Genomic DNA, 14,499 nt, shown 5'->3' with positions numbered 1-14,499 from the left:
CCCTGCGCCGAGCACCGAGATAAGAACATCTTCCACGTCCTGTGGTCAATCTTGGCGGACGTTGGTATGCTAGCCTGTCTCATGGTGGCAACCACGTCCTGAGGTAATCCTGACGACACTAGGTTCCAGGACTCAATGCCACACCATCCGGTTGAGGGCCGTAGAATTCAAATGGAAGAATGGCCCTTGAGACAGCCAGTCTGATTGGTCTGGTAGTGCCCCCGGTTAGCCTACCGTGAGGCACCACAGAACCGAGTACCACAACATCCTCGGCCAATTTGTAGCGACGAGGATGGCGCGGCCGCAGTCGGTCTTGATCTAGCGCAGTACTCTGGGCAACAATGCCAGAGGTGGCACCTAAGGTAGCTGGAACTGCGACCAATGCTGAACTAAGGCGTTTGCCGCCCGAGCTCGATGATTGTGAAACCGTGCCATGAAGCTGGCACATTGTTGTTGTGCCGTGACGCCATTAGATCGACGTCCGGCCTCTGTCAGCGGCGCCAGATCTCCTGAAACCCGTCCGGGTGAGGAGACCATACTCTTTCGGCCACACCTCAGCGACTTAGGAAGTCAGCTTCCTAGTTTCCACACTTGGGATGTGAATTGTGGATATGGTGGATGCCGTGTCTTCCACCCACATCAGAACCTGCCGGACTTCCTGGAAGGCTTGCCGGTTGCGCGTTCTTCCTTGGTGGTTGATGTATGCCACCGCTGTGGAGCTGTCCGACTGAAGTCGGATATGCTTGCTTTCCAGCCGCTGTTGGAAGGATTGTAGGGCAAGATACACTGCTCTGTGTTCAAGAACATTGATCTGAAGAGTGGACTCTTGCTGAGTCCACGTACCCTGAGCGCTGTAGTGGAGAAAAACTGCTCCCCACCCTGATAGACTCGCGTCTGTCGTAACTATCGCCCAGGACGGGGATAGGAAGGACCTTCTTTTTGACCAAGAGGTGAGAAGAAGCCACCACCGTAGAGATTCCTTGGCCGCCTGAGAAAGAACGACGACTCTGTTGAGGGACGTCGACTCCTCGTCCCATTGGCGGAGAATGTCCCATTGTAGTGGACGCAGTAAAACTGCGCGAAAGGAACTGCCTCCATTGCTACCATCTTACGTAGGAAGTGCATGAGGCGTCTCAATGTGTGCGACTGGTTCTTAAAGAAGAGCTTGCAGCCCGTAGTGAATGCTGTTTGTCTAGCGGCAGCTTCACTATCGCTGAGAGAGTAAGAAACTCTATGCCTAGATATGTTATCGATAGGGTCGGGGTCGGATCTGACTTTAAAAAGTTGATGATCCACCCAAAACTCTAGAGAGTCTCCAGCGCAACGTTCGGGCAGTGTTGGCATGTTTCCTAAGAGAGTGCCTTGACAAGTAGATCGTCTAAATACGGGACCACAGAGTGACCCTGAGAGTGCAGGACTGTGACTACTGCTGCCCTGACCTTGGCGAAGACCAGTTGGACTGTCGCTAGCCGGAAGGTAGAGCTACGAACAGAGGGTGTTCGTCTCCTATAACGAAGCGTAGAAACGCTAGTGCTCTGGATCAATCGGCACGTGTGGATAAGCATCCTTGATGCCTAATGATGCTAGGAAATATCCTTGGGACCTTGAGGCGATGACATGGCGGAGGGATTCCATCCGGAACCGCCTGGTGTCCACGAGCTTGCTGAGCATTTTTAGATCCAGAACGGGACGGAACGGCCCGTTGTTATAGGTACCGCAAAGAATTTGGGGTAAAAACCGTGACCTTGTTCCTGAAGAGGAACGGGGGTCATCACTCTTTCTGCCTATAGAGTGCACCCTGTTTGCAGAAGAGCAGCGGCCCGGCCGGGAGGTGGAGAAATTCTGAAGAATCGAGTTGGAGGACGAGAAGTGAGCTCTATCCTGTACCCGTGAGACAGAATGTCTCACACTCAATGGTCATTGACCTATGGCAGCTAAATATCGCCAAGGCGGGAGAGCCTGCTACCGACCGAGGCCGCAAGTCATGAGGAAGCCGCCTTGGAAGCGGGTTTTCAGACTGTCGCTTTTTTGGGCGAGACTGAGCCCGCTAAGAATCTTAGCTCCTCTGATCCTTTTGAGTCCACATTGGACGAGGAAAAATGGGACCTGCCCGAGCCTCGAAAAGGCCGAAAACCCCGACTGCCTCTTGCTCTGTTGGGGTTTGTTGTGTCCGGGCTGAGGAAAGGATGAATCCTTACCCCTGGACTGTTTGATGGTTACATCCAACGCTCACCAAACAGTCGGTCAGCAGAAAAAGGCAACTGGTTAGGCAACCTTTTTTGGAAGCAGAATCTGCCTTCCATTCACTTAACGAGCAGACCAGGCTCTGCTTAAAAACACGGAGTAGCGGAGGCTACCGCCGCACGGTTCGCAGAGTCCAGGACAACCTGAATCGCGTAAGAAACAAATGCAGACATTTGAGAGGTTAAGGATGCCACCTGCGGCACAGATGTACGTGTAACCGTGTCAATCTGTGTAAGACAAGCTGAAATAGCTTGGAGTGCCCCAAGGGAGAGAATGCCGGAGCCAACGGTGCGCCGACAGCCTCATAGATGGCTTTCGACCAGAGATCCATCTGTCTGTCAGTGGCATCTTTGAGTTTGCAGTTCCATCTCCCACTGCAACTATGGATCTAGCTACAAGCCTGGAGATTGGAGGATGCCGCTCGGGACATTGGGTCCAGTCCTTGACCAAGTCAGGGGACAGGGATAACGTGTATCCTAAGCCGTTTGGAGAAGCGCATATCTGGATAAGCGTGGTGTTCCTGGACTGCCTCTCTGAAGGCAGAGTGGTCCAGAAAAATACGTGAAGCTGACTCCTCCACTGGAGGAGCTGTGAGAAATAACCCACATTCTATAGATGGACGCTATAAGATTATTTACTATGGCGTCACAATCAGGTGTATCCAGATTGAGAGCGGTCTCAGGATCAGAATCCTGAGCCGCTACTTCCGCCTCATTACACAGCGAGTCCTTCTGTTAGGACCCTGATGAAACCGAGGCCGCTCATAGCGAGCCCACTTAGGCTGTCTGGGACTGACGTCCGTGCAGAGCCGTGACTCTGGGATGCGTGTGACATTCCCGGAGCTGTTAGTTATTCACACTGAGGGGGGCCATGGATCAATGATTCAACAGTGCCCATATTGTGAGAGACATGTCCGGACTGCTAGGCTTCTAGTATCATAGCCATAGTCTCAGAAAAACTGTCAGTAAATACTGCAGACACCGTCCTCATCCCCTGGCCATTAGTGCATACAATGGGAGTCTATGTACCTGCCGGCCGTATAGCCGTACATGCTGTACCAGCTGTATAGAAAAACATGTGGTTCTGCACCTTTGTTTTACACAGAGAATATGCTGATAACTCCTCCGCATAATCCAGGAGGGTATATACAACGTGCGACCAAACAGTGCAATGTATATAGTACAAGCATATCTATAAGTGCACTTCTGCACTAGTGGGGTTAGCACCACAGGTGCTGCTTAACGCCTGTTGCAGCGATTGTGTGACTATCAGAATGCCAGGGTCTTCCACACTTGTCTCTGTATCGTACAGAAACTGACACTAATGGCTGCCGGTGTCCTTGTAGAGAAGGAAGCCGTGGGCGTGCCTGAGAAAGTGCGGGAATCCGGATTCACAGTGCACACAGTGAGAGGGGTGGAGTATGCAAAACATACTCCAGCTCTCAGCTCTGCTCTATGCAGCGTCACGCCCCTACCCTGACTGTCAGGGCTGTGGGCGGTAACGAAGGGAGACTAGGCCCAGAAGCCGGGGACTCGAGTTAACAGCGCGGCCGCCGTAAAAGCGCGGGCCGCGCTGAAGTCCCCGGCGCACCACAAGTGCCAGCCGCGCCGCAGTTCCAGCGGCCGGCGCGACCGATTCATAGAAGTGGCCAGCGTCCCGCCCCTCTCCTGACTGGCAGGTCTGGGGGCGGGAACGAACGGAAGCAGGCCGCAAAAGCCGGGGACTCTAGTTATCAGCGCGGCCGCCGTAAAAGCGCGGGCCGCGCTGAAGTCCCCGGCGCACCACAAGTGCCAGCCGCGCCGCTGCCAGCGGCCGGCGCGACCGATTCCTGGAAGTGGCCAGCGTCCCGCCCCTCTCCTGACTGGCAGGTCTGGGGGCGGGAACGAACGGAAGCAGGCCGCAAAAGCCGGGGACTCTAGTTATCAGCGCGGCCGCCGTAAAAGCGCAGGCCGCGCTGAAGTCCCCGGCGCACTACAAGTGCCAGCCGCGCCGCAGTCCCAGCGGCCGGCGCGACCAATTCCCATAAGTGAGCCTGCTTCAGCAAAGCTGAATGAGGCCATGGCACAGGCGCCGCAGCGCTGATGTCCCCCGGCGCACTACAACACCCAGCATGCTGCGGTGTGAGCGCCAAATGCACGGGGACACAGAGTACCTTGAGGAAGCAGAGCCATGTCCCTGATGTACTCCGCTCCATCCAGCATCTTCTCCAGGGGCTGTAGATGGAGCACGGTCTCAGTGCCTGGAGACCGGTAAATCCCACTTCACCCAGAGCCCTGTAAAAAGGGATGGGGAAGGAATCAGCATGTGGGCTCCTGCCGCCGTACCCGCAATGGGTACCTCAACCTTACAAACACCTCCGACATACAGTGGGGTGAGAAGGGAGCATGCTGGGGACACTATATGTGTCCTCTTTTCTTCCATCCGACATAGTCAGCAGCTGCTGCTGACTAAAAAGTGGAGCTATGCGTGGATGTGTTGCCTCCTTCGCACAAAGCACAAAAACTGGTGAGCCAGTGATCCCACTGGGGGTGTATAGCCAGAAGGGGAGGGGCCTTACACTTTTAAGTGTAATACTTTGTGTGGCCTCCAGAGGCAATAGCTATACACCCAATTGTCTGGGTCTCCCAATGGAGCGACAAAGAAAGACATATTTTATGACACTCACCATTAGCCATAAGAAATTTGGGGATGAGATCCACGTTCCAGTCCCGGCCCCTTCCCATGCTCTCCGCCGGACCATCGGGGATTTCAAACCTTTTGTAAAGCTGAAGAGAAAACACAATGGTCTTAGCAAAAGAAGAAACTGTGCAAAATTGCAAATTATCTATATGACTTAAAGGGTTTCATTAGATGCAATATTTCTTTAAACCAGCATAAATGGGAGAAAAAGGAAACGTCCCCACTTCTGACGTTGCCAAGTTCCCCCGTCTTACTGTCACAATGTCATGTGACTCTGGAACATGTGACCAGCTGCAGTCAATCACTTGTTATTTTCTGCATGTCGGGGAACTGGACACCATCGGCTGAGGATCACGCCTTTAAAAAAACAGAATGTCGAGGTGCCCAAAAATGACTGATTTTTGAGCATAGGTCTGTACCTCTTCCAGGGGGGTGATGGAGGAACTCTCTCCCCCATAGTACGGGTTCCTGTCCATATGTAGAACTTTCTTTCCGTTAACAGACATGATCCCGGACAAAATGCATTCCTGAAAAGAGAACAGAAAAAGAGGAAGAAATGAGAATCCATAAACTACACAGGTAATATTCAGCGTTACTAGTGAATGTCTGTGAAGCCATGCTGCTACCGCTTAGCAACAAAAGGCCGGGCGTCTGGGACTATCACATCTACATGATTATAGGTGGTACTGCGATACTAAAGTCACCAGCAGACAAAGAAAGTCATGTTACTGTGTGATTCTTTCTAGTAATCACCATGTTACTGTGTAATTCACTATAGCAGGAGCTATGTGTAGGCTGATACTGTATATAGAGAGGCTGTGTGGGTCCATACTTAATGTAGGAGGGTTTTGTGGTCCTATACTGTATATAGGGGGCTGTGTGGGCCCATACTGAATGTAGGAGGGCTTTGTGAGCCCATACTGTATAAAGGGGGCTGTATAAACCCATACAGTATGTAGGGGGCTTTGTGGGCCCATACTATATATAGGGGGCTGAGTGGGCCCATACTGTATGTAGGGGGCTTTGTGGGCCCATACTATATATGGGGGACTGTGTGGGCCTATACTGTATATAGGGAGCTGTGTGGGCCCATACTGTATATAGGTGGTTGTGTGGGCTCATACTTTATATAGGGGGGTTGTGTAGGCTGATACTGTATATAGGGGGTTGTGTGGGCTGATACTGTATATAGGGGGGCTGTGTGGGCTCATACTGTATATAGGGGGCTGTGTGGGCTCATACTGTATATAGGGGGGCTGTGTGGGCTGATACTGTATATAGGGAGCTGTGTGGGCTGATACTGTATATAGGGAGCTGTGTGGGCCCATACTTTATATAGGGGGGTTGTGTGGGCTGATACTGTATATAGGGGGGTTGTGTGGGCTCATACTGTATATAGGGGGGCTGTGTGGGCTGATACTGTATATAGGGAGCTGTGTGGGCCCATACTTTATATAGGGGGTTGTGTGGGCTAATACTGTATATAGGGGGGTTGTGTGGGCTCATACTGTATATAGGGGTTTGTGTGGGCTCATACTGTATATAGAGGGGCTGTATATAGGCCCCTATTCTATATAGGGGGCTGTAAGGGCTGACACTGTATATAAGGGCTGTGTGGGTTCATAATGTATATGAGGCGCTATGTGTGGGCTCATACTGTATATTGGGGGCTGTGTGGGCTTATACTATATAAAGGGACGTTGTGTGGGCTCATGCTGTATATAGGGGGCTTTGTGTGGGCTCATACTGTATATAGGGGGGTTTGTGGGCTCATACTGTATATAGGGACTGTGGGTGGGTTCCTACTGTATATAGAGGGGCTGTGAGTGGGCCCATACTGTATATAGGGGGCTGAGTGGGCCCATACTGTATGTAGGGGGCTTTGTGGGTCCACACTGTATATGGGGGACTGTGTGGGCCTATACTGTATATAGGGAGCTGTGTGGGCCCATTCTGTATATAGGGGGTTCTGTGGGCTCATACTGTATATAGGGGGGTTGTGTGGGCTCATACTGTATATAGGGGGGCTGTGTGGTCTGATACTGTATATAGCGAGCTGTGTGGGCCCATACTTTATATAGGGGGTTGTGTGGGCTCATACTGTATATAGGGGGGTTGTGTAGGCTCATACTGTATATAGGGGGGCTGTGTGGGTTGATACTGTATATAGGGGTTTGTGTGGGCTCATACTGTATATAGGGGGCTCTGTGGGCTCATACTCTATATAGGGGGGTTGTGTGGGCTGATACTGTATATAGGGGTTTGTGTGGGCTCATACTGTATATAGAGGGGCTGTATATAGGCCCCTATTCTATATAGGGGGCTGTGTGGGCTGAAACTGTATATAAGGGCTGTGTGGGTTCATACTGTATATGAGGCGCTGTGTGTGGGCTGATACTGTATATTGGGGGCTGTGTGGGCTTATACTATATAAAGGGACGTTGTGTGGGCTCATACTGTATATAGGGGGCTTTGTGTGGGCTCATACTGTATATAGGGGGGTTTGTGGGCTCATACTGTATATGGGGACTGTGGGTAGGTTCCTACTGTATATAGAGGGGCTGTGTGTGGGCCCATACTGTATATAGGGGGGCTGTGTGAGCCCATACTCTATCTAGGGGGCTGTGTGTGGGCTCATGCTGTATATATGGGGGCTGTGCGTGGGCTCATACTGAATATAGGGGTCTGAGTGTGGGCTCATACTGTATATAGGGGGTGTGTACACTCATACTCTGTATATGGGGGCTTTTTGGGATTACACTGTATATATGGGTCTGTGTGAAGGCTCATACTGTATATAGGGGCTGTGTGTGGTTTCATACTGTATATAGGGGATTGTGTAGGCTCATACTGTATATATGGAGGCTCAGTGGGCTCATACTGTATATAGGGGGGCTCAGTGGGCTCATACTGTATATAGGGGGGCTCATCCTGTATATAGGAGGATGTCAGCATAGTTAATTCTGCTCAATATTAAGTGATACAAAATACTTATAATGAATAGATATTAATTTTGAGCAGAATTAATATCAGTTTATTGCTTCAGCCTTCACACCAGTCACAGTCACTCATGTGGCCCCTCGGGAAAATTAATTGCTTACCCGTGCTCTATAGTAATCACTATGTCACTGTGTGATTCTCTAGTAAACACCTTGTTACTATGTGATTCTCTATAGTGATCACCATGTTACAGTGTTTTTTTTTATAGTGATCAACTTGTCACTGTATGATTGTCTATAGTGATTTCAATAATAATGAATAATTATTGTGATTACTGGGCTATTGTGTGATTCTCTAGTGATCACCTTGTTAGTGCGTGATCCTCTATAGTAATCGTCGTATGACTGTGATTTTTTACTACAGTGATCTGTGTGTCACTGTGATTTTCTAGTGATCACATTGATACTGAAATTATCAAAATTATTGATCAATTATTTGCCAAAAATCTCATTGAATTGTTACAGGAGGAATGAATTTGTGAATATTACACTTTTTACTTTTTCATTGTTGCATGCCACTCACAAGCAGTGCTGGCTCCCCTCCATTTTTCATTGATACTGAACGGTTCTTTTTAGTGATCGCTGAGACTGTGTGATTCTGTATAGTGATCGCCATAATCACCATGTTACTGAAATTCACTAGTGTGTTACTGTGTGATTCTCTACAGTAATAGCCCTGTTGCTATTATTCTCTACAGTGAAGGGCATGATACTGTGATTCACTATAGTGATGGCCGTGTGGCTGTTAAGCGGGCTTTACACGCGGACGATATTGCTAGCAATTTCTAGCGATATCGAGCATGTAAGCACCCGCCCCCGTCGTGCAAGCGAAATCGTGTGATCGCTGCCGCAGCGAACATTATCGCTACGGCAGCGTCACACACACTTACCTGGTCGGCGTTGGCGCTGTGACTGCCGAACAATCCCTCAAGGGGGAGGGACGTTCGGCATCACAGCGACGTCACCGCGATGTCACTAAGCAGCCGGCCAATCAAAGCGGAGGGGCGGAGCTGAGCGTGATGTAAACATCCCGCCCACCTCTTCCTTCCGCATAGCGGCCGGCGGCAGGTAAGGAGACGTTCCTCGCTCCTGCGGTGTCACACATAGCGATGTGTGCTGCCGCAGGAGCGACGAACCACAACGAAAAACAACCCTTACCGATTTTTGAGTTTGGGACGACCTCTCCATGGTGAACGATTTTCACCATTTTTGAGGTCGCTGGTAAGTATCACACGCTGCGATATCGTTAATGACGCCGGATGTGCGTCACTAACAACGTGACCCCGACGATAAAACATTAACGATATCGTAGCGTGTAAAGCCCCCTTTAGTCTCTATAGTGATAGTCATGTCGCTGTGATTCTCTATAGTGATCGTGTTTTGCTTATAATGGCCATGTAGCTCTGATTCTCTGTAGTGATGGCCATGTCACTATAATTCTCTATCGTAATGGCCATGTCGCGGTGATTCTCTATAGTGATGACCGTGTTGTTGTGATTCTCTATACTGATGGTCATGTTGCAATTGATTCTCTGTAGTAATGGCCTTGTCGCTGTGACCCCCTATAGCAGGGGTGGGGAACCTCCGGCCCGCGGGCCGTATACGGCCCGTGACGACTTTTTATGCGGCCCCCGGGCACATTCCCGGGGACCATTGTGCTTTGGTGGCAGCCGCGCTTTTCCCGGCTGCCGGCCCTTTAAATCCCACAGCCTGATGCCCTGTGGGTAGATGCTAGAATGTACGGGCTCTCTCCAGATCCTGACTTCCAGGACCTGACTGCAGCCCATACATTCTAGGCTTATCCCCGGCCTGTGTGCTCTGGTGGGCGGGTAAGCAGCAAGCTGCGATAAAGTCACACAGAAGAGCTGCAGCAGGTTTACCAGCCTCCCGAAACTGTGCTGTGTGTGTGTGTGACTCTCCCTCCCCCTCACTGCGAGTACTCAACCCATCGCTGCCCCCCCCCCCCGCTCAGTGCTGTGTACACCCTCGTACTGTGTGTACCCCCCAATGCTGTATGTACCCCCCAATGCTGTGTGTACCCCCTCGTGCTGTGTACCCCCTCGTGCTGTATGTACCCCCCAATGCTGTGTGTACCCCCTTGTGCTGTATGTACCCCCTAGTGCAGTGTGTACCCCCTAGTACAGTGTGTACCCCCTAGTACAGTGAGTACCCCCTAATGCTGTGTGTACCCCTTAATGCTGTGTGTACCCCTTAATGCTGTGTGTACTCCCTCATGCTGTGTACCCCCTCATGCTGTGTACCCCCTCATGCTGTGTACCCCCTCGTGCTGTGTACCCCCTCGTGCTGTGTGTACCCCCTCGTGCTGTGTGTACCCCCTCGTGCTGTGTGTACCCCCTCGTGCTGTGTGTACCCCCTCATGCTGTGTACCTCCTAGTACAGTGTGTACCACCCAGTGCTGTGTACCCCCAGGTGCTGTGTGTACCCCTAGTGCTGTGTGTACCCCCTAGTGCTGTGTACACCCCAGTGCTGTGTGTACCCCCTCGTGCTATGTGCCCCCTAGTGCAGTGTGTACCACCTAGTGCAGCGAGTACCCCCTAGTACAGTGAGTACCCCCTAATGCTGTGTGTACCCCTTAATGCTGTGTGTACCCCCTAATGCTGTGTACCCCTTAATGCTGTGTGTACCCCCTCGTGCTGTGTGTACCCCCTCGTGCTGTGTACCTCCTAGTACAGTGTGTACCCCCCAGTGCTGTGTACCCCCAGGTGCAGTGTGTACCCCCTAGTGCTGTGTGTACCCCCTAATGCTGTGTACACCCCAGTGCTGTGTACCCCCTCAGCGCGGTGTAACCCCTCACTGCTGTCCGTGCCCCCCCTAGTGCTGTCTGTACCCCCTGGGTGATGTCTATGCCCCCCCACCAGTGCTGTCCGCACCACCTAATGCTGTCCATGCTGCCACCAGTGCTGTCCATGCCACGGTGAGTGCTGCCTGTGTCCCCCTTATGCTGTCCATGCTCCCCAGTGCTGTGTGCCACCCCTCAGTGCTCTTAACTCGCTACTGCTGTCTGTACCCTCCCACTGCTTTCTATGCTCCCCAGTCCGTGCTCTCCTATTGATGTCTATGTTCCCCCAGACCTGTCTGTCTCCCTAATGCTGCCACCCAGTGCAGTCCGTGCTGCCACCCAGTGCAGTGCGTGCTGCCACCCAGTGCAGTGCGTGCTGCCACCCAGTGCAGTGCGTGCTGCCACCCAGTGCTGTGCGTGCTGCCACCCAGTGCTGTGCGTGTCCCCAGTCATGTCTGTGCCACCGCCAGGGCTGTCCATGCCCCCTACTGATGTATATGCCCCAGCCCCTCCTGTGATGTATATGCCCCAGCTCCTCCTGTGATGTATATGCCCCAGCCCCTCCTGTGATGTATATGCCCCAGCCCCTCCTGTGATGTATATGCCCCAGCCCCTTCTGTGATGTATATGCCTCAGCCCCTCCTGTGATGTATATGCCCCAGCCCCTCCTGTGATGTATATGCCCCAGCCCCTCCTGTGATGTATATGCCCCAGTCCCTCCTGTGATGTATATGCCCCAGCCCCTCCTGTGATGTGTACTCCCAGTGTCTCCTGTAATTTATGCGCCCTGGCCCCTCCTGTGATGTGTATGCCCCCAGCATCTCCAGACAGAGACAAACCTGGAAAAGCAGCTGTGAGAAACAAGATGATCAATATCACCGAACATTACAATCGCACCAAAGAGAAGCAGCTCCGGCCACCACAATAGGGGTGAGTTAATCGTTTGACCAAATATAGCAGGGTTATTTTTCAGGTTGATAATGTTGTGCGGCCCCCAAAGGTTAGTAGGAAATTCCAAATGGCCCCCGGCAGTAAAAAGGTTCCCCACCCCTGCCCTATAGTGATGGCTGTGTCACTGTGATTCTCTATAGTGATGGCCGTGTCGGTGTGATTCTCTATTAAAGGCCGTGTCGATGTGATTCTATGTAGTGATGGCCATGTCGTTGTGATTCTTTATAGTGATGGCCATATCAGTGTGACTCCCTATACTGATGACATGTCTCTGTGGTGATGGCCATGTCTCTGTGATTCCCGATAGTGATAGCCATGTCGGTGTGTCTCCCTATAGTGATGGCCTTGCCTCTGTGATTCTCTGCGGTGATGGTCACGTCGGTGTGACTCCCTATAGTGATGGCCGGGTCGGTGTGACTCCCTATAGTGATGGCCGTGTCGGTGTGATTCCCTATAGTGATGGCCATGTCGATGTGATTCTCTATAGTGATGGCCGTGTCAGTGTGATTCCCTATAGTGATGGCCGTGTCGGTGTGATTCTCTATAGTGATGGCCGTGTCGGTGTGATTCTCTATAGTGATGGCCGTGTCAGTGTGATTCCCTATAGTGATGGCCGTGTCGGTGTGATTCTCTATAGTGATGGCCGTGTCAGTGTGATTCCCTATAGTGATGGCTGTGTCGGTGTGATTCTCTATAGTGATGGCCGTGTCGGTGTGATTCTCTATAGTGATGGCCGTGTCGGTGTGATTCCCTATAGTGATGGCCGTGTCGGTGTGATTCTCTATAGTGATGGCCGTGTCGGTGTGATTCCCTTTAGTGATGGCCGTGTCGGTGTGATTCCCTATAGTGATGGCCGTGTCGGTGTGATTCTCTATAGTGATGGCCGTGTCGGTGTGATTCCCTTTAGTGATGGCCGTGTCGATGTGATTCCCTATAGTGATGGCTGTGTCGGTGTGATTCCCTATAGTGATGGCCGTGTTGGTGTGATTCCCTATAGTGATGGCCGTGTCGATGTGACTCCCTATAGTGATGGCCATGTCAGTGTGACTCCCTATAGTGATGGCCATTTCGGTGTGCCTCCCTATAGTGATGGCCATGTTGGTGTGACTCCCTATAGTGATGACCGTGTCGGTCTGATTCCCTATAGTGATGGCCGTGTCGATGTGACTCCCTGTAGTGATGGCCATGTCGGTGTGACTCCCTATAGTGATGGCCATTTCGGTGTGCCTCCCTATAGTGATGGCCATGTTGGTGTGACTCCCTATAGTGATGGCCGTGTCGGTGTGATTCCCTATAGTGATGACCGTGTCGGTGTGATTCCCTATAGTGATGGCCATGTTGGTGTGACTCCCTATAGTGATGGCCATTTCGGTGTGACTCCCTATCGTGATGGCCGTGTCGGTGTGACTCCCTATAGTGATGGCCGTGTCGGTGTGACTCCCTATAGTGATGGCCGTGTCGGTGTGATTCCCTATAGTGATGACCGTGTCGGTGTGATTCCCTATAGTGATGGCCATGTTGGTGTGACTCCCTATAGTGATGGCCATGTTGGTGTGACTCCCTATGGTGATGGCCATGTTGGTGTGACTCCCTATAGTGATGGCCGTGTCGGTGTGATTCCCTATAGTGATGGCCGTGTGGCTGTGATTCCCTTTAGTGATGGCCGTGTTGGTGTGATTCCCTATAGTGATGGCCGTGTTGGTGTGATTCCCTATAGTGATGGCCGTGTCGGTGTGATTCCCTATAGTGATGGCCATGTCGGCGTGATTCCCTATAGTGATGGCCGTGTCTCTGTAGTTCTCTGCGGTGACCTCCATGTTACTCCTGCCACTGTAGTGGTCACAGGCCCTGCTCCCGTCGCTGCGTTACAGTGTGTCAGGCAGATTTGCATGATTTGATGTGTACAGCTGGAATTCCAGGATGTGAAATCCTCCCTGATGGAGAAACCTGAGCCCAGCAATCAGCAGAACGAGGGGCCGGGCCTTGTGCACAGCTCCGAACCCTGGCACCCCCTGTAAACTGCACCCTGGCACACCGCACCCTGATCCACACCTCACTCTATGCCCACCTGATGCCACCCTTGTGGGGGCACCATAGTCAGAGGGTGGGTCCTGCTTTATGATGCAATTAACCTATTCAGCACCAAGGAGAGAGCCTGACAGGTCCTGCTGCATCCGGTAATACCTTAAAATGCAAAACTATGGAAATGCAAATCCCAGATATCTGCATGTACCTCCCTAATTACATGATAAAATGCAAAATGCATGACACAAATCCTGGACACGTCACCATGGGTGCATGCAAGCCTCCAGTATACAGAATGCATGGTATAGTCATGGACGTAGCTAGTGCACAGTGGTATATGTGGTAGGGCAGGGCACAAGGTAGTGCCCTGGGGCTGCAATAACATGATAAAAGCCTATATGCCAGTGAATGGCAGTGCCCACAGCCTGCTGCACAATGACAATGGCTGGCACAGCCCCTGCCCGCGGCCATACTCACTGTCAGGCCGGTGCCCAGCACGATGACATCGTACTCCTCATCCATGGTGCAGGTGTCTCTGTGCCCAGCACAACTCAGCAACGCTGCAGTCCAGCAATGAGAAGGACCAAAGATGGCTGCACAGAGCGCCGCCCTGTGCGCCTCCGCGACGGCAAGAAGTCCCTGCCTGCAGCCCCGGACACACGGCTGTAATACGGGCGGGCAGGCGAGGAGGAATGGGAGATGACTGGGGGGAGGTCAGGCAGTGCCGGGGGGAGAGAAGGCTTCTGCTGCTGTCTTCTATATGGAGGGGAGAAGTCTGTCATGTGAGGATGGACAGGGAGG

General features: G+C 51.9%; 1 protein-coding gene across 2 annotated transcripts in view; it reads right to left on the bottom strand.

Moving 5' to 3' along the window:
* Positions 1–14,499, bottom strand: part of GDI1 (GDP dissociation inhibitor 1) — a 95,680-nt gene extending 81,181 nt beyond the window's left edge. For both annotated transcript variants that reach the window (XR_012725320.1, XM_075324607.1), the window contains exons 1-3: positions 14,176–14,499; positions 5,343–5,450; positions 4,910–5,009 (exon numbers count right to left, since the gene is read on the bottom strand). Coding sequence is in view for 1 of the 2 variants with exons in the window: in XM_075324607.1 (XP_075180722.1) it covers positions 4,910–5,009; positions 5,343–5,450; positions 14,176–14,220 (253 nt within the window). In the remaining variant the exon portion in view is untranslated. The remainder of the gene's footprint in view (positions 1–4,909; positions 5,010–5,342; positions 5,451–14,175) is intronic.

Source organism: Anomaloglossus baeobatrachus, chromosome 9, assembly GCF_048569485.1.
Source record: "Anomaloglossus baeobatrachus isolate aAnoBae1 chromosome 9, aAnoBae1.hap1, whole genome shotgun sequence".
NCBI classification, from domain to species: domain Eukaryota; kingdom Metazoa; phylum Chordata; class Amphibia; order Anura; family Aromobatidae; genus Anomaloglossus; species Anomaloglossus baeobatrachus.
The sequence above is the reverse complement of the archived record's forward strand: the minus strand, read 5'-3'. Positions and strand labels throughout refer to the sequence as shown.